Source organism: Hypanus sabinus, chromosome 13 (assembly GCF_030144855.1).
Source record: "Hypanus sabinus isolate sHypSab1 chromosome 13, sHypSab1.hap1, whole genome shotgun sequence".
In the NCBI taxonomy this organism is placed as follows: domain Eukaryota; kingdom Metazoa; phylum Chordata; class Chondrichthyes; order Myliobatiformes; family Dasyatidae; genus Hypanus; species Hypanus sabinus.
Window position 1 is genome coordinate 88,029,201 of NC_082718.1, and position 27,121 is coordinate 88,056,321.

General features: G+C 41.6%; 1 protein-coding gene across 1 annotated transcript in view; it reads right to left on the reverse strand.

Annotated features, from left to right (window-relative positions):
• The window catches only part of LOC132404080 (rasGAP-activating-like protein 1), a 272,887-nt gene that overhangs the window by 171,106 nt on the left and 74,660 nt on the right, over positions 1–27,121 (reverse strand). The window contains exon 6 of the mRNA XM_059988090.1: positions 7,071–7,152. Within this exon, the coding sequence (XP_059844073.1) occupies positions 7,071–7,152 (82 nt within the window). The remainder of the gene's footprint in view (positions 1–7,070; positions 7,153–27,121) is intronic.

The window sequence follows — 27,121 nt, forward strand, 5'->3', positions numbered from 1 at the left end:
AAATTCTACAATTGCAACTGTTCAGTTTCTGGGCAAAAGATTATCACTGTAACAAGAATAAACTAAAAAGATACTTGTCTGTTAATTGTCAAATGTAACTTATAAGCCACCAGCCACTTTATTAGGTAATTCCTGTTCCTAATGGAGTGGCCACTAAGTGTATGTTTGTGGTCTTCTGTTGCTGTAGCCCATCTACTTCAAGGGTCAATGTGCCGTGTGTTCAGAGATGCTCTTCTGCACACCACTGTTATAACGTGGGGTTATCTGAGATACTGTCACCTTCCTGTCAGCTTCAACCAGTCTGGCTATTCTCCTCCAAACTCTCTCATTCACAAAGATTTTTCATCCACACAGCTGCCACTCATTTGATTTTTTTTTTTGGTTTTCACACCATTCTCAGTAAACTCGAGAACCTATTGTGCGTGAAAATCCCAGGAAATCAGCATTTTTGAGGTACTCAAACCACCTGCTCGGGCACCAACAATCATTCCATGGTCAAAGTCACTTAGATCACATTTCTTCCCCATTCTGATGTTTGGTCTGAACAACAGCTGAACCTCTTGACCTTGCCTGCATGCTTTTATGCATTGGGCTGCTGCCACACGATTGGCTGATTAGGTATTTGCATTAACGAGCAGGTATAACCAATAAAGTGGCTACTGAGTGTGGACTACAACTGGTCCTTTACAAGGAAGAAGACTATAATCAGTTAAGGCCCCAGCACTAGTCCCTGTGATACCACACTAACTTTTACAGAAGAATAATCTGAGCAAAATGCACTTTTCAGTAAGCACACAAAATGCTGGAGAAACTCAGCAGGCGAGGCAGCATCTATTGAAAAGAGTTCAGTTGACGTTTTGAGCCGAGACCCTTCAGCAGGACCTGCCAAAGGGTCTCGGCCCCAAATGTCAACTCCACTCATTTCTATAGGTGCTGCCTGGCCTGCTGAGTTCCTCCAGCATTTTGTGTGTGTTGCTAGGGCTTCCAGCATCTGCAGATTTTCTCTTGTTTGCACTTTTCAGTATTCCGAATGACTGCTTTAAAAGAAAATTTGTCATAACTGAATTTATTCCAATGATAACTGAAGGAAAAAAAGGGAAAAAAAAAATTCATGGAGCTTCATTTTTATTTGCCTTCTGCTTTAATTACCAGCAAGCTAAAACAAGGATCATTCCCTCAGTGCATCGAATGCATAATTATTTTTAGATAATTCAAATGAGTCATGAAGTGAGAATTTAAGCTAATTCTGTCGCAAATTATTAATGCTTAATGTTCTAGGAGTTGTTAGATTCATAGCTGTGGGAGTGAAGAGCAGTTGGAAATTAGTCAAAATTCCTGTAATCAAATAAATTATGCAAGAGATTGTATATAGACATAGTCATCCAAAGTTTTAAGTGTTTGCAACTGAGTAATGGAACAGTAAGTCTGATTTACTTGTAGCCATTTGCTTCAGAAGACCTCCATCTGCGTCTTGTCCAGTAGATAAATGTAGAGAATTACAAATCAGCAAGAAAATCAGAATCAGATTTAATATCACCAGCATCTGTCATAAAATTTGTTAATGCTATGGCATCAGTACATGAAATCCATGATAAATAAAAAGAGAAAAAAACTGAGTTACATTAAGTATATTGATTGATAGCATCCATCTATCTCAACGGACAACGGAAAGCAACACTGGAGTGACCACTCCAGGGCACAAAGTATGGGAAACCTGGGGTGCCCAGTCGTCAAGATCCCCTCTCGGCCTCACTGGTGTAGTCCAAAGGAAAGCTTACGAAGCAATACGTTTGATACCAGCTTGACAGCAGGAGCTGCCGGAAGGACGTACAATGACTTCCAGCCGCCTTAGGGTCTCCACTCCGGATTTGCTGTCTGGGTTTACTCCCGTAGCCTTCATCTCTCCTGAGGCTGGCCACAAGGCTGTGGGGCTAATTAGCCATAGCTGGGGATCTGGTCTGGTTCACGAGCACCAGGGCCTGTTCACACACTGGTGGGCCTGCGTGCTGTGTGTGCACGGGCCAGACCTCCTCCCCACAGGTATATGTATGAGTATTAAATAGTTAAGTTAAAATAAGTAGTTGCAAAAAAACAAATAAAAAATAGCGTTCATGGGTTCAGTGTCCATTTAGAAATCAGTTGGTATTGAAACCATGAACGCTACCTCACTACTTTTTTATTTCTGTTTGCTTTATTTATTACTGAAATGAAAAAGTTACTGATGGCTTCATATTACAAGATACTTCAAGTTAATTACAACTAAACAATTAATATAGACATGTTGATAGGTGTTTTTATGTCCAATTCTAATGATGGATAGACCTTGTCAAAAAGAATAATTGGGTCTTATTGGAAAAATTATCATCAATTAAAAATATGTGGAGGTATTAGTGCATAGATTTGCTGACAAAGGCAATACAGCATAATTTGACAATCTCCAGAGCCTGCTGGCTAATCTATCCTACAATGTATTTGGCAGTTCGCAGACAAGAACTCAGCCTGTTGCCCCATTACACTGGACAACACATTTTTTCAAAAGTGTTGCTTCCTCAGAAATTTATTCTTATGATAGTCCACTTGAGGATGAACACAAATATAATTTGAGACTACTTGTATCACATAGGAATTTGAGAAACAAGAAGCTAACTTTTATTGAATATAATGTGTTTAATTGCATCATGATGCTGACACTTTGCAATAGTTCAACTAAGCTAAAAATATTTTGTTGATGATTTTTGTTTGTTCTCAGTGTCTGAGGCTTCCCGCTTAAGTGCCCAACAATAATCAGCCAGCATCGATGGATTCCAGTTGCCCTGATACCGTTTCTCCATGACCGCAATGTCCTGGTGAAGCCTTTCACCGTGCTCGTCACTGACAGCACCAAGATTTGCAGAGAAGAAGTCTAAATGAGAGTGCAGAATATGAATCTTCAGCGACATAACATGGTTTTGTATGCTTGAAGCATGTTGTCAACCAGCTAGTGCTCTGCCAAGAAAATTTTCAACAACATCCTTGAATACCTTTCATGCAGTTTTCTCTGGTCCCACTAGAAATTCTTTGAATTGCTTGCCATTGATGGCTTGCTTGATTTGTAGACCAACAGAAATGCCTTAATGTTGTTATCAATGATTCTGGCTTGAACTATTAATTGAAATAGCAAATAAAGGTCATTGAAAAATGGTGCATGATAGGGAAAATTCCATGGTGATTTTCATGATTAGCAGCTCAAAATCCATAAGATATTCCCAAAAGTATTCAGGAAGCAAAATCTTTGATGTCTAATGTTACATAATGACCCAAAACATCGACAATTCCTTTTGCCCCCAAAAGCTGCTCAGTTCCTGCAGCCATTTGCTTTTCACTCTGGATTTCCGCATCTGCAATCTCTCGTGATTCCATTTCGCTCACTCTTTTGGATATGGATATTAATTCCCTGTTAACATCACCATTTGCACCCAGTGGCCAGTTTATTGGGTACGCCTGTATTCCTGGTGATTAATAATAATATCTAATTAGCTGCAACCCAATGCATAAAAGCATGCAGACGTGGTCAAGAGGTTCAGCTGTTGTTCAGACCAAACATCAAAATGGGGAAGAAGTGTGATCTAAGTAACTTGGACCACAGAATTATTGTTGGTGGCCATGAAGGAAATGGACAATTCATGATTTGAGTCAAAACCCTTCAACTGGACACTATAGACTTGGTATATAGGTTCTCGCATTGTTTCTGGTCAGTGTGCTGTGTCATCTATAAAGGTGACCTAAATAATTGAGCAGTTCAAAGTTCAAAGTGCATATATTATCAACGCATGTATGCACAATACAACCTCGAGATTAGTCTCCTTACAGACAGCTATAAAACAAAAACCTCAAAAGAACCCACCAAAAGAGAAAAAAAATCAACCACCCAATGTGCAGAGAGAGAAAAAAAATTGTGCAAACAACAGAAGCAAGTAAATAGCTTCAGAACTGGAGCTTTATAAAGGACATGAAGCCAAGCTTCGCAAGCAACAGCCACCGACCATTCCAGAACTGGCCTCTCCCCCGCCTTCAGTTGGATGAAAATATATCCTAATCACAATCTGCTCCTCTGCGATGAAAACAAATACAATACACACTGGAAGTGAATGCTTGTGTATCTGCCATAAAAAATCACAGAATTGCAACAGTCCTCACTGGCATTCTCTTCCCTTTCCAGGACACGGAGGCTAACTGGCCAGTTGTGGTGGAGTGGCTACTACTTAAGCACATTAATTGGGACAAGCTTGAAAGATCTAGCCTCTTTCAGGCTACGAAGTGACATAGCACTTTGGTTTCCAATGTTTATTTGTAGTGCATTTGAGGCACCAGCATGCCTCTTGATTTTCCAACATGGAACATAATATCATTCCAGTTCAAACACAAAATATTGCAAATGTAGAATTGAAACAAAGACGAAAATGCCGGGTATGTTCATAACATGAAGTTGTGGAATTCAGAACTGAGTTCAAGTGCTGCCGTGTTCCTCTGCGGAAAATGTTCTACGTGCCTACATTGCAGCATTCAGAGTCTTCCACAACCCGTAGCGGCGAACATTTCCAGTATTTTCTGCTTCTTATTTGGGATTTCCACTACTTTTCTTTGGTAATTTCTGGTTATTATGTGTGTACATAATAAAGAACTTCAGTTCCTAGTGTGCAATAGGGGCGGTTTACCCCAGTACCATAAGTAACGTCAGGGAGCTGGTCGTACGCGCTCAAGGGATGCATTCTTAGCCCACTGCTCTACTCTCTCTACACTTGTGAGTGTGTGCTAGACACATTGCAAATGCCATCTATAAATTTACTGCCAATTGTTGCAGAATCTCAGATGGAGACGAGAGGGTGTACGGGAGCAAGATATACCAACTAGTTGAGTGGTGTCGCAGCAACAACTTTGCACTCAATGTTAGTAAAACCAAAGACCTGATTGTGGACTTCCGAAAGGGTAAGACGAGGGAACTCACACATAAATTCAGATTCAGATTATTATCATTTAAAAACCACAAATGCAATGCAGTTAAAAAATGAGACGTTCCTCCAGAACTATATGAACAAAGCACATGACAAAATAGACTACACCAGAAAATCCACATAACGTTTGGCAATCCCCAATCCAGAGTCCGGAGAAGCTGCTGCATATTAATATCGCACTACTATCTTAACACATTCCCCAGAAAGGAGCTCCAAATTCACCAGACAAAACAAGACCAAAAACTAAAGCTACAAGACCTGCACAAAACCACACAGTTACAACAGTGCAAACAATAGCATAATTGATAAAAAACAGACCATGGGCACAGTAAAAATAGTCCAAAGATGTTAAAAGACTATGTTTGAAAGAAATCACCACACAGTTTCCACAAGTCCTCAGGGTCCCAATAGACTCATCATCTCACGCCGGCGGCAGAAGGGAATACCCCCGCTATGGTCTTCCACGGCGCTGCCCGACTCAGCCTCGCAGACACAGCACACAATGAAAGCTCTGTCGAACCCAGCCTCGCAGACAACAAACACTGAAAGCAACCTGACCGCAGTGGACTCCAAATCCATCGAACCTCTGACGATCCCCTCTGGCACAGCTTCTCCGAGCACCATCCTCTGCCGAGCGTATTAAGACGCCCCCGCCAACGGCCACCAAGAACGTGACCCCGAAGACTGGGGGCCTGTTCTTCTCAACAGAGACCGACCTCACGTCAGCAGCAGCAACGAAGAGGGCCTTCCTGGAGATTTCCAGATGTTCCTCCGTGCTTCGTGCTCCCACGTCCGTTTTTCATTAGATTAGGATGGCACCCCCGCTTAACAAATAACATACCAGCTCTGGAGTAGCCGCTGCAAGCTGTGTCGCGCCGCCATCTTGAATGGGAAAAGGATCTTGAAAGGGATCAGATATGGAAAGAGTGAGCAATTTCAAGTTCCTGGATATCAGTATCTCTGAAGATCTAACTTTGACTCTGAGGATATCAATGCAGCTACAAAGAAGATAAGGCAGCAGCTGTACTTCATTAGGAGTTTGAGGAGATTTGGTATGTCACCAAAAACACTCGCAGATTTCTGCAGATGTACCATGGAGAGCATTCTAACTGGCTGCATCACTGTCTGGTGTAGGGGAGGGAGTGGGGTTGCTATTGCATAGGATCAATGTAAGTTGCAGAGAGTTGTAACATTAGTCATCTCCATCGTGGGCACTGGCCTCTGTAATGTCCAGGACATCTTCAAGTAGCGGTGTTTAAAAAGGCAGTGTCCGCCATTAAGGACCTCACCACCCAGGACATGCCCTTGTCTCATTGTCACCATCAGGAAGGAGCCTGAAGACACACATTCAATGATTCAGGATCAGCTTCTTCCCCTCTGCCATCCAATTCCTGAATGGACATTGAACCCATGAACACTCCCTCACTCACAAATTGCTGGTGGAACACAGCAGGCCAGGCAGCACCCATAGGGAGAAGCACTGTCACGGCCCGAAACGTCTTTTTTATTCCCCCCACTACTTTCAAACCTCTTAGTATCTTTCCTTTCAGTTAGTCCTGACGAAGGGTCCCAGCCCGAAACGTCTTTTTTATTGACAGTGCTTCTCCTCATGGATGCTGCCTGGCCTGCTGCGTTCCACCAGCATTTTGTGAGTGTTGTTTGAATTTTCAGCATTTGCAGATTTCCTTGTGTTTAACACTCCCCCACTGCCTTTTTTCTATTTTTTTGCACAACTTATTTAATTTAACTGTTTAACATCTCTCTCTTTCTCTCCTTTATTTCACTCGCACTCTCTCTCTCTCAATAAATAAATACTGTACAGAGAGGAGTGGTGGAAACAGATACAATAGTGGAGATTAAGAGTCTGATGGATAGACGCATGAATATGCCAGAAATGGAGGAATACTGATCATGTACTGGCAGAAGACAACTTAGTTCAACATCGTGTTTGTCACAGATACTGTAGGCCGAAGGGATGGCTCCTTTGTTATACGTCCCATGTTCTACAAACAAAAGCAGTTTGACATTAGCCATAATCAGGAGTACACGAGACAGGAGATTCAAAGCTGAGCAACTTACGGCTGTTTCTGTAGTTTTGCTGTTAAATACCACTCTTGCAAATGGGTCTGAAGTGCCTGAGATATCTCTAGGTGCAAGATCTCTAGGGAGATAAGAAAGAAAAACATCCATGATATTCTTTTAATTACCATGCGGTGGAAGCTATTCAATTATAGTCTCTCACTCAACCAATTAGCATTGATAAATAGATAAAAGAGTAAATTCATCGTGAAAGCCTCATGAACGTATTACACAATGGGGATCGCAATCCCCTCCTTAATTTGACCCAAAAGTATAGATGAAGTGTCAGTGTGATTTAAAGCCATCTCACCTAGTAAAATGGTTCCTCTCTCTGAGATTCCTCTTAGCTCAAAGTTCAAAGTAAATTTAATATCGAAGTACATATATGTCACCCGCCATATACTACCCGAGATTTATTTTCTTGCAGGAATTCACCAGTAGAACTGAGAAATACAATAGAAATGAGCATAAGAAAGACTAATACCAGGAGCTGGTAGACCATTGCCAGGGGTAGGGGTGGAGGACACGTTGTGAGCCTATAGAGGTGGGGTGTAGAGCTTTGGATGGCTGTTTGCTCTGCAGAACATACTCTCTCTTTGGCACTGCAGGGCTTCAAAGAAAAGAGCCATCAGGACCGTCACAGAGGTTGCTAAGCGAGCCTCCAGATGCCCACGGATCAAGTGGTGCAACCCATGGTCTAATGCTACCAGGACACAAACCAGGGCCTGATTAAACCTGGCTGGGTCTCCTAGGTAAGGTTGTCTGATGCTAAAAGACCCAAATTACCTGATGACCCCAGGCTATATCACTGATGATGTGTCCCAGCACATCCTAGGATGTACCTCAACATCAAAGAAGAGCTACACTGACTGACGAACAACCAATGATCAAAGGGAAACTAACTGCGCAAATAAAAAGATAAATAAGTAAAACTGAAGGCATGAGTTGTAGAAAGTGTCCACAGGTTGTGAAATCAGTTTGGAGTTGAGGTGAAGTTATCCAATCTGATTCAAGAGCCTGATGATTGAGGGGTTATTAACTGTTCCTGAACCTGGTGGTGTGGGACCAAAGGCTCCTGTACCCCCTTCCTGATGGCAGCAGCGACAAGAGAGTATGGCCTAATGGTGGTGGCCCTTAATGATAGATGCTTGTGGCAGTGCTCCATGTAGACGTGCTCAAAGGTGAAGAGAGCCTTGCTTTTGATGGACTGGTCTGCTCACACCTCTTTATATAGGCCTTTCCATTCTTGGGGACTGGTGCGTCTCCACTGTACGTCCTTAGAAGTTTGTCAAAGTTTTAGTTGACATGCCAAATCCACGCAAACTTCTAAGTAGAAGCACTTACAGTTCTTTATGACTGCACTTACATGCCGGTCCCAGGACAGATTCTTTGATATGATAACGCCAAGCAATTTAAAGTTACCAACACACTCCACCTCCGACCCCCTAATGAGGACAGGTTCATGGGCCTCCAGCTTCTTGTTCCTGTTGTTCAATAATCAGCTCTGTGGTTTTGGTTCCAGGGCTGGATGAAAAGGTAGATTTCAGGCAAATCACGAAAGCAGATTGTGTCTCGTCTGACTTGGGCGACGCAGGCCTCCCAGTAACGAGTTTGACTGATCTAGGTTAGAACTCTTTGGAAATATTACAAGAGTGGAGTGATCCAATTTTGCACCAACAGATTAGCAATCAAGAGGTTTGAAGTTAAAGCAGTATGTGCAAAGTTTCAGGTGTGTACAGAACCTCATGGCCCATGAGAGTGGAACTACCCTGTGAATGCACTGGGATGTGTGGTGGAATTGCTGAACGCGACTGTGCGGAAAGTTTAAAATGGGGAAGATGGCGGCAAAGAGTGGAAGATGGAACCTTTATATTCCACAAGAGAATTTGAATTAGATCTGCTCATTAACAAATCAAGAGTGTTGCACTGGGACCCAGTTGCACTGCAGGTTAGTGAAATGGCGTAACAGTGCCAGCAACTTGGGTTCAATTCCACTGCTGTCTGTAAGGAATCGATACATTCTCCCCATTATCATCTGGGTCCTCTGGTTTCCAAAGACACTTGGGTTAGTAGGTTAACTGGTCAAATGGGTGTAATCGGGAGATCTGGGCACATTGTGCTGCAAGACCATGTTACCATGTTGTATCTCTAAATAAAATTAAATCAAAAAATCCTAACACGATCCAAACCCAACCCGATCTGAGCGCAAATAATCTAAGATAAAGGAATTAAAATTGGTTTATTGTTGTCACATGTACCAAGATACAGTGAAAAGCTTGATCTGCATACAGATGATAGTGCATTGAGGTAGAACAAGTTAAAACAATAACAATGCAGAATAAAGTGTACCAGCTACAGAGAAAGTGCAATGCAGGACGCAATAAAGTTCAAGGTTCAAAGTAAAATTTATTATCAAAGTATAGATAAGTCACCATATATAGCCCTAAGATTCATCTTCCTGTGGGCATACTCAGCAAATCTACAAAAGGATCAACGAAAGATCAATCAGAGTGCAGAAGACAAAGAACAATGAAAATACAAAAAGAAGAAAAACATAATACTGATAAATAAATAAATAGATAGATAGATAAATAAATAAATAAGCAATAAACATTAAGAACATAGATTTAATAGTGCATTGCTTAGAGGGAAGTTACACGCTGTAGATACCCGTGAGAGAAATTCAAAGGGGGTATATTTAAAAGAATATTTAGAGCTATCGTCCGCAGCCAACAAAACATTGCCAGTGATCACCAGAACAATTTTGTACTGCACCAATAAGATGCAAGATTATAATCAGGAAGATTGCGAGGTCAAAATTCCAATTTATCAAACTAGGGAAGCACAGAGAAGTTTTAAGTTGTTTAAATTTAAAGAAATAGGTAAGTATTCATCAAACAGCATTTTTCAGAGTCTCAGGCTACGTCCACAGTAGACCGGATAATTTTGAAAATGCCGGTTTCGCGTAAAAACGACAGGCGTCCACACTATGTGTCTTTGAAAATATCTCTATCCACACTGAAACGGAGATTTCAGTGAATCTCCTCCCCCTGCGCATGCGCAGGACACATCTACCGAAAACAAGCGACATGTCTGGTGTTGAATCTCGCCGTAAAAGTGCTCGTTTGTGTAGTTACAGACTAGAAAAACTTAAAACGACGGACGGCTGTGGGCTCTCGCACAGGAGAACTTAAAACTAAAAGAAACAAATACTAGAGCGTACGGCGGCAACCAACAGGGAGTTCACGGACAGATTGACCCGGCTGACGACGAACATTGAAAAACTAACTCTGTTGTATTAATAAAGCACCTTGTTAAATGTGTAAAACATGTCTGCATCAGTGTTCTCTTGTATTCCCATACAATGTTAAATTAGGCTGTTACACATCTATTGTCAGAGAAGTACTTGCATAAATAGGTAAACCACCTTCATATGAGCAAGGACAGAAAACACGGCAAAGTGAGTATACTTATTTATTCAGTAAGTTATGGGTCAAAGTATTTGGTGAGTATATTTCTAACTCCTCTGGCTTCAGTCTCTTTACCGTCTGTTCTGAAATTGTTAGGCTGCGTTCAGGAAAACAATGAAATAGCGCGCTGCCGTCTGACAGCGTTTTCAAAAGTCTCCAGTTACTCCGTCCACACTGATCTGCCCGAGCAGAGTTTTCAAAAATACCCACCCTGGAAAGCATTTCTAAAAAGCTCTGGTTTTGGGGGACGAAAACGTCATTTCAGTGTGGACGGAGGGTAGAAACGAAGAGAAAAAGCTTCGGTTATGGATTTATCCGGCGTAGTGTGGATGTAGCCTCAGATCACTGAGCACTTCACACCTATGCAAGTCATGATTGCTGCTGTGAAGGGAAAGTTGTGACTACCTTGTGCACAATCAACAATATGATAATTAGCCTCAGGTAAGGAACCTTAAGTAATGCTGGTTGATAATACTTAAGACAGTTCCAGCTGCTCCTGAGTACCATTGTTCTTTGAAGACCCTCAACCCCACTCACACTCCCCAGGAGAGAGGAGAGAAACAGAGCCCCTTCTGAATTATGAAATCTCCAACAGTGCAGCATTCCATTAGCAGATTTTGTTTCCCTCGATTTAAGTCACTGAAGGTAGTTTCGAACCTGTCACCTTCTGGTTCTGAAACACGACTGCTTCTAACTGAGCCAAAGCCAACACGACCAGGCTTTTTATTCCTTCCCTCCAAAGCCCTGAAAATAACATCTGAACAATGACTAATGTCTGAAAGAGCTTTTTATGATACAGATCCAAAGGGGGATAAATGTCAAATTGTGATATGGCACCAGAGCATCACTTGACTTTCAGTAGATGCCAGAGGACAGAGATCTTACTGACACACTCACGTGATGACGAGCCTGGCATTTAAACTCCTGTCAATGCTGTGACCTTTTCTCTGCTGCGTACACTCATTTATAACTGTCATTAAATAAGTTCCAGTGATGAACAATACAGGTAAGCACATAACCCTTACATTGCCAATAAACAAGGAAAACTAGCATGTATGGATTATGCAATGACCTAATGACCTGAAGAAGATGGCGCCAGCAAACAACATGACCAAGGGTGAGGTCTTCCAGCTGGTTCACAACCTGACTTCTTTCACGTCCTCTACATCACATCTTTTTCTTTCAAATGTGGTTCTGCTACTGTCAAGAGACTGGGATCAACATTTTAGTGGCGCGTTTTTCGTGATCCGGAGCTTTGCTGTCTCCGAAAGTGCTTCAAGTGAAGCGAATGGCCTCGAGGCCAAGAAGCCTGGACATGGGGCGCGAGGCTGAGATCGACTCCATTTCTCACCGATTAAAGTGAAAGCTGAAATCAAGGCGAGAGCTAGTGTTCAGGCGAGCCTCTCACTTGCTGCTGCTGGAGGAAGGCGTCCTGTGTATGACAGCCTCTCCCCCTCCCTCTCATTCACTGCTCCCAGAGATGGTCCCTGCAGTCAGATGCTCTCTTTCTCTCTCCCTCTTTGTCAGTACCTCCCATTGCCTTTTTCTGTGTTTTCCCCCTAGCTGTCAGTCTGTGGTTTTGTATTGCCACGTGCTCCTGTCCCCACTCCTGCTCTACTCCGGCCCCTGTATTACTGAGTACTCCGTCTCTCATCTGTTTCTCATTATTACCTGTGTTGCTGCCACCCGTGTCTCATTGTGCTCCACCTATCATCTGCCTCCCTGTTCATTGCTCAGTGTATTTCAGTCCTGTGTTTTCACCTGTTTGTTGCCAGATTGTGTCAGTGAATCTTCTTGAGCCTTTTCAGCATTTGTACAATTCAGATTTCTGAATGGACACCACCTCACTCTTTTTTGCAACATGTTTAATTTAAATATACATACATACACCCTCAGCTATGGATAAGTAGCCCCACTGCCTTGTGGACAGCCTCGGGCGAGACTAAGGCTACGGGAGTAAACCCAGACAGCAACTCTGGAGTGGAGACCCGAAGACAGTTGGACGTCATTGAACGTCCTTCCGGTAGCTCCTGCAGCCAAGCTGGTGAGGCCGAGAGGGGGATCTTGATGACTGGGCATCTCAGGATCTCCAAACCTCTGCCCAGGCTTGTGATGATCATCATCACCCATTGTCCTTCCAGACAGATGGGTGCCAACCAATAATGTACTGCTGCTACCTAACAATAAATTTCACAACATATGCCAGGGAATAGCCAGGATTCCTTTCACTGATTTGGAATACTAGTCTGCTTAATTGGGGCTGGAGACAGTCAGTCATATGCACTAGTGTGGCCATTAGATGCAACACTGTGCTTAGAGTGAACATTTGTGTCAGTTATTTGTGCTCATGTTATGTCAACCATTTCGGCTGATGGACACTGATTTAACAAAGCAGTGATTTTTGACAATTTTGTTTTTACTTATTTTGACTTTAAAAACATCTTTGAACAACAAAAGCATGAAGGTAAGGATCCAGATGTTGAAGAGGACCTTAACTGAATGGTTTTCCATTGTAACTGGACGAGGTGCGAGTGTCAGTGGATCGATGTTAAAAAGCAAGTCAGAGGAGCTAGCTAAGAAGCTGGTCATAAAGATTACAAAGCAACAGATGGTTGGGTGCCTCAATGGAAATGTAGGCACCACATTAAATTCAAGAAAGCACATTAAATTCAAGAAAGCACATTAAATTCAAGAAAAGGGAGTGCTGATGCTGTAAGTATAGAAACATGGAAATCTTCAAAACTCCCCGACTTGCTTCAAATATTTTGTGCAGACATCGACAATGCCAATGAAACAGGCCTTTTGTTTATTGTGTCACACCGGACGGTTATCTTTGCTGCAAACATGCAATACTATCTGGTTCAAAGAAAGCAATGGATCGCATAATTGTTGTGCAAATATATCAGGATCTGATTAAAATAAATTGTTGGTTATTGTAAAAAGTGTTAAACCACGATGCTTTAAGGGGCTACTTTATTTACCAATCAAGTACTATGCTAGTGTACTCTTGACGAACTCCTCTGTCAGTAACCATTACAAACTAGTACAGTTTTATAGTACTGTAGTAATATTGGTAGCATTCTAATTTGTTCTGTATTTCATTTAAATACATAATTTGTTACTCAGTTGAATAGTAGTTTGTCTTTTTTATATCCTTTTTTAAACTCTTTCCATGGAACTTCAGATAATTGGGGCAGCCACTTAGTTGGGCCAAAACGTACCAGTCCCAATGTGTCCCAATTAACTGGAGTCCACTGTATACTTCTTCAGCTGGTTTCTCTTCGTCCACCACACTGAATACATCCTCAAAGATCAACCATTGATTACTCAGATGTGATTCGTCTTTCACAAATTTAACAAGTTAAGATGAGAGATGAGAGGGCATACAGGAGTGAGATATACCAGCTGGTTGAGTGGTGTCACAACAACAACCTTGCACTCAGTGTCAGTAAGACCAAAGAGCTGAACGTGGACTTCAGATAAGGTAGGACATGGGAACACAAATCAATCCTCATTGAGGGTTCAGAAGTGGAGAGAGTGAACAATTTCAAGTTCTTTGGTGTCAATATCTCTGAGCATCTAACCTGGACCAAATACTATTGATGCAGCTATAAAGAGGGCAACACAGCGGCTATATTTCATTAGGAGTTTGAGGCGATTTGGTTTGTCAATTAAAACACTTGAAAACTTCTACAGATGTACTGTGGAGAGCATTCTGACAAGCTGCATCACTGTCTGGTATGGGGAGGATGCTACTGCACAGGGTCAAAAGAAGCTACAGAAAGTTGTAAAATTGCTCAGCTTCATCTTGGGCACCAGCCTCCACAGTATGCAAGGAGCTGTATCTCAGAAAGACAACATCCATTATTAAGGACCTCCATCACCCAGGACATGCCCTCTTCTCACTGTTACCATCAGGGAGGAGGTACAGAAGCCTGAAGGCACCCACTCAGTGATTTAGGAACAGCTTCTTCCCCTCTGCCATCCGATTCCTAAATGGACATTGAATCTTTGGAGACTACCTCACTTTTCTAATATTTTTGTCTTTACACTATATTTAACATATATACACACACAAACTGTAATTCATTTACCTATTTATTTATTATCAAGTACTGCTACCACTAAGTCAACAAATTTCACGACATATGCCGGTGATATTAAAGCAGATTCTGATTCTGAAGTTCCTGGTATACGAGAAATAATTTTGTTTCCAGTTTTCCACTTATTCTGTGTCTGGATCCTGATAAAGGCCATTTTGGTGAATCTGAGAGAATGCTGATCCCTCAGCACGACCATCCCTTGGTGAGCAATTTTCACAGTGGCACTGAAAGCATTTACAGTTGGCAAATCCAGCAGATATTGAAGAGACTCTTGTCTGAATTTAAGGAAAAGCTATCAGGATGTTTTGCATCCAAGGTCAACTCCTGGAATTCCTTGATCTCCTACAAAACCACGTCACTGAATCTAAGTACCTCAGACTTGTTATGAACTGTACATTTGATACGTTTGTTTTACAATATATAAAACTTGTTTTACTGTTTTTTTGTTTTGTCGCATTGTAGAAACTTACATTAAAAAAAGAATTGAGAGAAGTTTCAGACAAACTTCAACCAAAGCCATTCTACAAGTACAAACAGGTGAATTAATACTTGTTTTCACCTTTCCCTCTTCACAATTATTCCGGCTTTACTATCCTGGGGTTGGAATGAACAGTAAGTCCACTACATTTCACTTCTAAATTTAACTAACTTACAGGTTGTGTGTGCTCTCCCTCTCGCTCGCTGCTGCCAGAGAATGATGCCGGAGTCTTGGATCTTGGACAAGGTTAAAGCGACTCAATTTGTGAATTCACTCTGCAGTTCATGTTATGATGAGTTTCTGGTTTCTCCTTTTCTACTGTGATTTTGTGAGATCTTGATCAGGGCGGACTAGCTCTGCGACCCATAGTCAATGAAAAAATTGAACTAAACTGAACATTCCTGGACTGTTTCAAGGACTCTGCGGTTTGATGTTTTATGTTCTGTGTGTTTCTCGCTCATTTTTTGCCATTTGAATGCTTTGTTCCTTTGTCACACATTGTTTTCTTTGAAAGGGTTCCATGGTGTTTCTTTGTTTCATAGTCATCTGTGGGAACAACCTCAGGGTTGTATATTGCATACATACTTTGATAATAAAAGTACTTTAAATCATTGATAGTATTTATTGACCATCCCCACTGCCCTTGAGAAAGAGATGGTGAACCCCAGGTGAATCAATATCTCATGGTACAGGCTCAATCCTCCCCTCTCCAAGTCATGGTACAGGAGACGTGAGATACCCATTTGAACAGTGCAGCATTAAAACACAGGTACATCGAGAAGACCAGAGGGCACAGGAGAAATACTTTATCAAGTGTGAAGTTGGAGTACAGTACTCAAGTCTTGCAAAACAACGTATGGTGATAGAGCCAAGCTCCCTGGAAGAGGAATGGGGGAGAAAGGTATTGGATTCTCAGCTCAGATACAGTAGCAACTCCAAATGTAAATGAAAGATGCCTGATCACTATTTTTTCAGTCTTTGGGTTGAGTTGTTCTCCGACCTCGGCAATTTACTTGTAAATGCTTTGTCACCACACGAGGTGACATCATCAATGCGCCACATCAATTGTGGTATGTCCTCCCAATGCTTGGCCTTTATATACTTACCAATCATGAAGATCAACTGGCTGTCAAGTGGCATGACCAACTCTTCCCCCGTCTCTACCCATGAAGATTGAGAGGTGCACAAATTCGACTGGGCATCAGAGAAAGTCATGGCGCAAGCAGACACACAGCATGCTAGAGAATTCCTCGGTGCGTAGTTTTCCGCAAACAATTCTATAAGCAGACGTGTAGACCTTGATCCTATTTATGACCAATGGGTGCAAAATTCCAGACCACAATGTGCAAAGTTCACCACACAACCAGTCAGCAATGGGATTCCCCGCAGGATCAATAAAGTTCATACTATTATCATTATTATTATTTCCTCCCCATATCATTGAGTTTCCAAAATGACAACCAATCAGCTGATTGATAAATATATAAAGGCCAAGCACTCAAAGGACACACCACAATTAACAGCGCACTGATGACATCTCCTCGTATGGTGACAAAATGTTGGCAAGTAGATTGGAGAACAGCTCAACCCAACCATTGGCCACCAGGACTACACAGTTTCCATATTATTTCCGACTTCAATCTTTGGATGGCCCCATGTGTTTGTTTATTTTGTTGTTTCTGTCTTTTTCTGTTCTTTTTGTTATCTTTCAAATAAGCTTTAAGTTTCAAGAATCTGGGCACATAACCAGCACAGATGTAATCAGTTGCTATGGGTATCTGTATGACAAAGAGTATTCTGTTTAAATTAGTCTCAGTCCAACAATCAAAATACTGCATTTCCAGTGCTGATTGAGTGCAGGTCTGGTTCATCTCCTAAATCTACACTGGAAATGAAATATTCTGGTAATTTTATTGGAAACAAAATTTATATGAGGATAACTTAAGATTGCTTAAGCCAAAACAGATTGTCAAGAAGAATAGATTTCCCCAACTGAGACTAAAATCTGGAAAGGTGAGTTAATATGGAAATACTTCAAATAAAAGCTGATCTGCAGTCATAAATAGGTCTCTTTTCTGAACCTCCATTTTGGTGAGTACATTGGTTTCATCCAAACAGCTTATTAATAATTTCACTGGTGTCTCCCTAATGCCTGAGGATGAGAATAAGAAACAATAGACTTCATTATCAGGGGGTATGATCCATCTGGTACATGGTGACTAATTGTCCATCCGGTGTCACCAGCAGAATTCCAGCCACACAGAGTTTGAGTAAAATTCATCAAAGGAAACAGTGCAAATTGAGTTAGTGATGGAAATAATTTTATTACAGATGAAGTCAGTAACTATTGTACAGTCCTCTTTCTTCATGCACAGTTTTGGATATTAGTGTCTTAATGGATTGGGGAGACAGTTGCTTTGATGCAAGGGATAGGACAGCATTTTCAAGAACCTTCAAATCGTTCTGATTTCCAAGAATTCTAAGCAACACTCACAAAATGCTGGTGGAACTCAGCAGGCCGGACAGCATCTATAGAAATGAATAAACAGTCACCGTTTTGGGCTGAGCCCCTTCGTCAGGACTGGAAAGGAAGGGGGGAAGACGCCAGAATAAAAAGGTGGGGAGAGGAGAAAGAGCATAGCAAGAAGGTGATAGGTGAAGCCAGGTGGGTAGGAAATGTAAAGGGCGGGAGAGGAAGGAATCTGATTGGAGAGGACAGTGGACTATTTAACTCTGTTCAAGGCCAGTACAGATAGGAAGTTCTCTCCTGCCATTCTACAAATGCCAGTGTTATTATTTTAATAAACCTTCCATGAAACAACTAATGAGAGGTCACCAACCTAAACTGACCTGCGGTTTCAAAGTTTTCTTGATCAAAATGTATTTCAAATGAAATTACATACAGAAAAATTCTCAATTAACTCTGTCATCATCTTGCAGATTTACAAGCACAAAAAGCTGCAAATGATGGAAATTTAAAGCAAAAGCACAAAATGCTGGTGTAACTCATGGATGGGAGGGGTATGGAGGGCTGTGGTCCTGGTGCAAGTGGGAGTAGGCAGTTTAAATGTCTCAGCACAGACTAGATGGGCCAAAGAGCCTGGTTCTGTGTTGTATTCTTCCACGACTCTATAACTGAGCAGGGCAGGCAGCATCTGTAGAAATGCTACGGAAATTGTGGATTTACAATTTTCTTCCCTCTGCAACTCAGTTAATTAGCAGATGAGCAAGCAGACACCAGCTGGAGAATGAATACAGTGTGTCTTATCTTCTTCTGAGCAGTAATATGACAGAATTTACATGACTTCTTCCTTGAAAAAGCAATCAGAATGCACTGAAACCAAAATAAAAAAAGCAATACATCACATATTCCTTAAAGAGTCGATCTTATGCTGTTGTTAACCTGCTAGGCATTTGGTTAGATTTCAATTGAAAGCACACTGCTCAAGATTTGTAATGAGCGTGTTGGAATAAGTGGAAGCAGATTTGTTTTTAAAATAGCCTACTGTTTTAAAAAGCCGTTAAACTGTTTGTTTCAAGTGCATTAATATCTTTGTTAAACAGCTGTTGAAGGAATTTTACAGGCATTAATAGATTTGCCTCTAATCACTTTCAATTAGAGAAGTTTAATATATGGATTTGATTTAAATAGATTTACCGCTGACACTTGCCAACCAATTAATTGGATATTGTGCAGAAAAGCTGACTCGCCTTAAACAATCTACTTCATAACCAAGAATAACCAAACAACAGCACCTTCCTCCAGTAAAAGCTAGTTATTTTTTGCAGAAAAATGCACTGTGATGGATGGTCACATTTAAAGCTCAAAATAATAAAGTTAACTTTATTATCAAAGTACTTATATGTCACCTGATACAACCCTAAGATTCAATTTTTGTGGGCATACTCCATAAATCTATGGAATAATAACTATAACAGAACCAATGAAAGACCACCCAACTAGGATGTTCAACCAGAGTGCAGAAGCCAACAAGCTGTGCAAATACAAAAGGAAAGAAATAATCATAATAAATAAACAATAAATTGAGATGAATAGATCTTGAAAGTGTCCATAGATTGTGGGCAGGTGAAATTGAGTGAGGTTATCCCCTCTGGTTCAAGAGCCTGATGCTCCTGAACCTGGTGGTGTGGATCCTGAGGCACCTGTACCACCTTCTTGATGGCAGCAGTCAGAAGACAGCATGTCCTGAGTGGTGGGGGTCCCTGATGATGGATTATTAAGTGACATGGTTTCACCAAGACTGAAAGGCAGCAACATTTGCCAGTCATCTCCACTCTTACTGGCTGCTGTACCATTTTCATACACAGCAAAGTAAATATAGATTATCATTCTGCTTCATGGAAGTCAGTATCAATTCGGTCTTACAAGGTTAGGGGTACGAAGGAATGTAATTGTCACAATATGCACCGACATACGACAGAACCCAGGTGTGGAGGAATGACAAACTCCAATGTTGAGACAGAAACAAGAGTTTATTCATCAGAACTCCAACTCAGCTTCAGCGGCTTGACTAAGTGACACCATGAGGTGAACAATTCTCGAAACAAACACACACACACACAAACAAGGACCTCACGATCAGTGCTAATTGGGAGTCCACTTTAAGTAATCACAGTACAGGGAAAACCCTTGCCAGTTACAATAAACTTGAGAAGATTAAACAGAAAGCACAAGGGCTTAACAACTCTAGATAAGATGACAAATTAGCAAATAAGGTGCAAGGCCAGCAGGGCTCATGACAGTAAAGGACTACAGATGATCATTTGTTTCTAACCTCAACAGAATCTTTTCTCCCTGTCTATGAAGGTAAATAAATATTTAAGTAAATCGCATACTCCCACTTTTGCTGTGGACCACAGACCTGGAGAACAGCTTTCATCACTGACCAAGTCAATTCACTCTCTTCCTTTGAACTGAGTGACAGTACTCAATACGACTCAGAGAAGAAAGGAATTAGTTTCAAAGGTGCAAAGGCCATCAAAGTTTAAAGTTCATTTGATATCGAACTTAAATGGGACATTTCAAAAGAAAACTGAGCAGAGTTCACAAACTAATGAAGCGTGAGCGATTTTTCATCCTGTAACATGCACAAATAACATTAAATTTGCTTACACTCGGGAACAAATTAACCCCCAGAATTTCATGCTGGCTCAAAATATATAGATGATATCCCTGATGCTGTACTCAATACTCAGCTGAAATCTGCCCTGATTTTAGAATTAATTATCTGCAACAAATGACCAGTATTTGAAGCAAGAAATTACGAAGTGAGTGGGACTAATTAACTTGGACTTTGAAAGGTCAAAATAATATAAAGATCAATAAAGTTTGCCTTCCAATTTGAAACAGGAAGTCATATAATGCGGAAGGAAGTCAAATGGCCTTTTGTGCTTCTGCCAGCTCAGTGAAGGAGCTACCCAATTAGTCAGGCTCCTCCTGCGAAACAGCACATTCAATTTTATCTGAATGTCGTCATAGGAGACACAATGTTCAAATGCTATTTGAAAAAACTAAGTTTCAAGAAGAGTTCATATGGGAAGTTTAGATACAGATTAGGCATGACTGTCTCATCAAAAGGCAGCCTTCCTGGCATTGTCCATGTCTTGAGAATCATTTTAAAATGAAGTTGATTGAAAAGCAAACATCTGGAGTTCCAACGTGTGTCCTCTCCATGTAGAGTTGGTAAGGATACTCCTGTAATGCCAGAGTTATAAAATCATCCCTCATTGTCTTCACTTGGTTGTTCACAAACAAAAATTCCAAATGCTTTGTTTATGAACATTTATTTTCTATTTTCTGAGGAAAAAAATCTCATGGATAGAAAAATATATTTCTGAATAGAATGGACTCAAATGCCCAATTTGTGGCTCTTAAGAGAGAGTTAGTGGATATCATTAGCACCTCTCCATGATCAGCTCTCCCTAGTCTCTACCCATGAAGATCGAATGGGGCACAAGTTTGACCGGGCATCAGTGAACATCATGGCGCAGGCGAACACACAACATGCAAGAGAATTTCTAGCAGCATGGCTTTCCATAAACAAACGTGGAGACCTCAATCCTACTTAAGAGCCAATGTGGGCAAAATTCCAGACTATAACGCACAAAGTTCGCCACACAACCAATCTCCAACCAGATTTCCTCCGTACATCACAATTGAGCTTGCATAATGACAACCAATCAGCCGATTTTCTAAGAGGGCACGATTTCAGGGTTGAAGGACGTCCATTTAGAACAGAGATGTGGAGAAATTACTTCAGTCAGAGGGTGGCAGATCTGCAGAATTTGTTGCCATGAGCGGCTGTGGAGGCCAAGTCATTGGGTGCATTTAAGGCAGAGATAGGTAGGTTCTAGATCAGCCAGGGCATCGAAGGGTATGGGGAGAAGGCAGGGGAGTGGGGATGACTGGAAGAATTGGATCAGCCCATGATTGAATGGTGGAGCAGACTTGATGGGCCAAATGGCCTGCTTCTGCTCCTATATCTTATGGTCATGACTGATAAAGGCCAAACCACAATTAACAGCGCACTGATGATGTCTCCTCACACGGCGGCACAATGTTTGCAAGCAAATTACCAAGATCAGAGAACAACTCAACCCAACCATACAATCTCCCTCTATTATTACTCCTGAGTTGTCACTCTGTGTGTAGGAGCCAGTAGTTTGGTAAAATGCTCCTCCCTCATGAGTTCACAAGCCCCATTTCAGAAGGCCAATAATGCAATCTGGACCAGATCTTGTCAGAGGAGTTTCCTTTTGGGTAAGAAGTTAATCCAAAATTCAAGAGGTAATTCCCCTTAAATAATGCTGAACTCCATTTGAGTTATTTTGAATAGTAATATACTGACCAGAATCAACCTGTCAATTAACCTTCAAAAAGAGATTAAATTTTATGGGCATTGCACTGCATACATTACTGAGCTTGCTTACAGAGTAGAAACTAGACTTTAGAACAGGGCTTCCCAATCTTTTTAATGCCTTTTTTATGCATTAACAGAAGGGTCCATGAAACACAGACTGGGAACCCCTGCTTTAGAAGATTATTATCAATACATGAATGATGCAGGTATAGATCTGAAATCATGTAATTAAATAATGGATATACCTAGCAGGAAAGGCAGCTGCTTTGCATAAAGGAACAGGATTACTGTTCCAGGATGATGACCTTGTATCAAAAGTTACTGACTGTTCGTGAACTAACTTTGGTTGTGAATGTCTTGCCTGTCAGTAGATTATGGCTTTAAGCCCCACTCAAGTGACTCAATCACACATGTCTAAGATGGATGGTGCAGGTATGTTGGATACACGATGTACTGCAGGTGCTGGACACGCTAGAGCAATACACACACTGTGCTGGAGGAGCTCAGAGGGTCAGGCAGCATCTATGGACGGGAATAAACTATTGACATTTTGAGCCAAGACCCTTCATCAGGACGGCTACATTGGAGATGCTGTCTTTCTGTTGATATGCAAATTCAAGCTTGATGATCTTCCAGTCACCCAAGAACATTAATCTTTCAGATAACTTTGGCTGGCTGAGTGAGAGTGCAATGTAGATAACATTCATTCATTATCCACCATGTCATGAGGTGGGCGATCATGAACTTGACCATGATTGTTCTTGGCGAATTTTTCCACAGAAGGGGTTTGCCATTGCCACCTTCTGGGCAGTGTCTTTACAAAACAGGTGGCCTCAGCCATTATCAATACCCTTCAGAGATTGTCTGCCTAGCATCTGTGGCTATATAACCAGGACTTGTGACATGCACCAGCTGCTCATATGACCACCCACCACTTACCCTGGTTTCATGTGACCCTGATTGGGGGGCTAAGCAGGTGCGACACCTGACCCAAGGGTGACCTGCAGGCTAGCTGAGGGAAGGAGCACCTTCCACCTCCTTTGGCAGAGATATACTTCCACTCCGCCACCCCATGTAGTTTCTTTAGTTAGTCAACTACAGTTTCTACTCTTCTATCAAGTCCCATCTATCTTCTTGCTAGAGGTGTACAAGATAATAAGAGGAAGTGGACAGCCAAAGACCTTTTCCCAGGGCGGAAATGGCTAATACAAGGAGGCATAATTTTAAGGTAAATGGAGGAAAGTTTTGGGGGAAGCCAGAGGCATGTTTTTTTTACACAGAGAATGGTGGGTAATTGGAACGTCCTGCCAGGGCTGGGGGTTCAGGCAGATGCATTAGAGACATTTAAGGGACTCTTGGAGAGCCACATGAATGATAGAAAAATGGAGGTCTATGTGGGAGGGAAGGGTTAGATTGAGCTTAGAGTAGGTTTAAAGTTTGGCATAACATTGTGTGCTGAAGGGCCTGTACTGAATTGCTATGTTCCATAGGATGGTGGTGAGTATTGGTGGCTTAGGTTGAGGAATTTAATGTTGGGATGTTTGCCGAGCTTGGCAATTAACTTGCAGACAGTCGAGGCGACATCCTCAGTGTACAATTGTTGGTGTTTCTCTCTGGGAGTGCTTGTATTTATATAGGCCCCCACTTGCTTGGCTCAGTCCTGATTGGCTGCCCCTTCGGTTGACTTTTGAATTCTATTGGCTCACACTTCTTTGGCTCTGAGGGGTTCTATTTCGATATGTTTACTTATGGAGTTACCTTAAACTGGGATATCGGTTTGTGCTACTGAATATAATAAGGAAGTGGTTGCTTTGCAGGTTCAACTTGCTACACAAAACCAGCCATGCAAATCTGTGATAAGGTGCATAATTTCTTCCTGAGAACAATGTAGCTCAAGCTTACTGAAGCTTCTTACCTATTGATCCATAAAGCTACACCTACACAGCTCCTTCAGCTGTCATGGCTAATTCATTCTATGTGCCCACTCATTTGACAGAAGGCCAAAACAGCAAGCAGAGGAAAAGAATAGAGCATCAGTTCCCATATTAAGAAAACCTTTTTTTTGTGGTGCTATTCAGCGATGATAGACAACTGTTTATTTCTGGCGAACAAACTTCGGACAGGTGGCTTGAGTTGCTCACAAACAAAACAAAATCTGTGAGGCAAGACGCACAAAATGCTGGAGGAACTCAGCAGGTCAGGCAGCATCTATCGAAAAGAGTAAGCAGTCGTTGTTTCGGCCGAGACACTTCTTCAGGACGAGGGGGGAAGGGGTGGGGGGGGGGGGGCTGTGGAGAAGATACCTGAATGAAAAGAGGAAGGAGGATAGCTGAAAGGAGGTAGGTGAAGCCAGGTGGGTCAAGGGCTGGAGAAAAAAGAATCTGCTGGGAGAGGAGAGGGGATGATAGCAGAAAGGGAAGGAGGAGGGGACCCAGGAGGAAGTAATAGGCAGGGGAGAAGAAGTGAAAGGTCAGAGTGGGGAATAGTGAGGGGGGAATTTGTTCACCAGAAGGAGAAATCGATATTCATACCATCAGGTTGGAGGGTACCCAGACATTGTTGCTCCTCGACCAAGATGTTGCTCCTCCACCCTGATCTTGGCACAAGAGGAGACCATGGACTGGCACGTCGCGGTGCAAGATTCTGCCTTTGCTTATGATTCCTCAAACAAACGTTTACAGATGGATAAGGGATTCTGCAAGGGATCAGGAGGGGGAAATAGTACCTTATGTGTTTAATATTGTTCCAATTCAAAATAGGTTTCTACATACTTCATCTCCACGGGAATTTCAACATTCCAGTCATGAGGCTGAGTAATACCTACAACAATCAAATTTTAGTTCATAAGAAGGAGCTGGGCAGAGTGCTCTTCTTTGCTGGTAATCGGAATGAACAATAAACAGCGGTGTTTTGTAGCCCAAGAAACTGAAGTCAGCTGTTTATGTATGCACATTAAAAAAAACAGGGAAATAAAGACATTTAAATGTTGACAGGAAAATTGTCAAAGGGAATGCATTTGCCAGCAATTTTCACAGCCTGACAATAATAAAAAAAATTATAACTGATTCCTCTTGTGATCGTAAAGCCTTTTATCATTAGTCACCTACATGACTGCAAAAGTGATTTTTCTTCCCCATAATTTAGAATGGTAAATTGTATTTCATGATGAACTGACTGCTCGTGTTATGATGTGGAGTTTTCACATCACTGTTCCTCACTTTTGTCCTCTGCCTTGTTTTGATCAACAAGCTGCATCCATTATAGCTCCATTCTGCAAAATAGAATTCGGGCACTTATTTCCCACTCCAGCACAATCAACAGATTCTCAGCACCGCAAAAGGACCTCGCCTACAAAGTGAGTGCACCGAACGATTTTCTCAGAGGGAGTTTGTACGTTCTCCCCGTGACCGCATGGGCTTCCTCCGGAGCTCCAGTTTCCTCCGGTTGGTCATTGTAAATTGTCCAGTGAATAGGTTAGGATTAAATCGGGGAGTTACTGGGCAGCACAGCTCAAAGGGCTGGAAGGGCCTACTCAGGAATCAATAAATAAATAGATAGAGAGATGAATAATTAAATAAATAGATAAATTTGACAACCACTTGTAAAAATGCCTTCTCATTAACTATTGCCTGCTTCATCTAGTCACCCACATGAAATTTACCCCAAACATTTCGAGTTCACAATTTTTATTTAACAATTCATAGTGCATAAATTCTTTTATGCTATTTAAATGATAAGTATAGGCTTTGGCTCAATACTCATGTTTGTTCTCTTATCAGAGGATCATGGGTAAAACAATCAGACCAAGGCCTACTTGCACTAACGGATGCATTCAATCGATCCATAAAATGGGCGGGGAAGCTATTCCTGATGTCCTATCCAATACATATCCCTTAAAGAGTTTGTCAAATGTGTTCAGGACAGTTTCCTTAATCAGTACATAGCGGTCCCAACTAGAAAGAGTATGAAACTATATCTCCCATTAGGGAATGAGTCAGGGCAGGTGACAGAAGTTAGTGTAGGAAAGGTTTTGCATTTAGCGACCATAATGCCATTGGTTTCAAGCTAATTATGGAAAAAGATAGGTCTGGTCCTCAGGCTGAGATTCTTAATTGGAGAAAGGCCAATTTTGTTGGTATCAGAAAGATTCTGGCAAGTGTTGACTGGGCCAAGTTGTTTTCTGTCAGAATGTATTTGGTAGGTGGGAGGCCTTCAAAAGTGAAATTTTGAGAGCACAGTGTTCGTATTCTCTGTCAGAATAAAAGGCAAGAATAACTGATTTAGAGAACCTGAGTTTTCAAGAGAATTGAGGCCCTGGTTAAGAAAAAGAAGGGGGTGTGTAGCAGGTATAGACAGGTAGGAAGAAATGAGATAATTGAGGGGTATAAGAAATGCAAGAAAACATCTTAAGGCAAATCAGGAGGGTGAAAAGAAGGCATGAGGTTGCTCCAGCAGACAAGGTGAAGGAGATTCCTAAAGGTTTTTACAGATATATTAGAGCAAAAGGATAGCAAGGGACAAAATTGGTCCTTTGAAAGATCAGAGTGGTCATCTACATGTGGAACTGAAAGAGACTGGGGAGATCTTCAATGGGTTTTTCTGCATCTGCTTTAACTTGGGAGATGGGCTCAGAGACTAAACACGTGAAGCAAAGCAGCAGTGAGGTCATGAACACTAAAAAGATTACGGAGGAGGAGGTGTTTGCTGTCTTGAAGCAAATTAGGGTGGATATATCCCCAGGGCCTGACAAGATGTTCCCTCGGACCCTGTGGGAGGCTAGTGCAGAAACTGCAGGGGCCCCCAGCAGAGATATTTAAAACATTATTACCCATGGACATGGTGCGGGAGGATTGGAGGATGGCTAACGTTGGTCAACTGTTCAAGAAAGTCTTAAAAATAAGCCAGTGAAAGTAGTGGGAAAGTTACAGTAAAGTATTTTAACGGACCAGATATATAAGTATTTGAATCCACAGAAATTTAAAAATATTCTATGTATTTTTAGTTTGCTGCTATCCATGATAAAACTGTTTGAGTTTGTAAATTAATCTTTATGCTGAACATAACTTTGAAAGTCTCTAAAACTTTTATATTTCTTATTAGCCTTCCTGATAGCAAACAT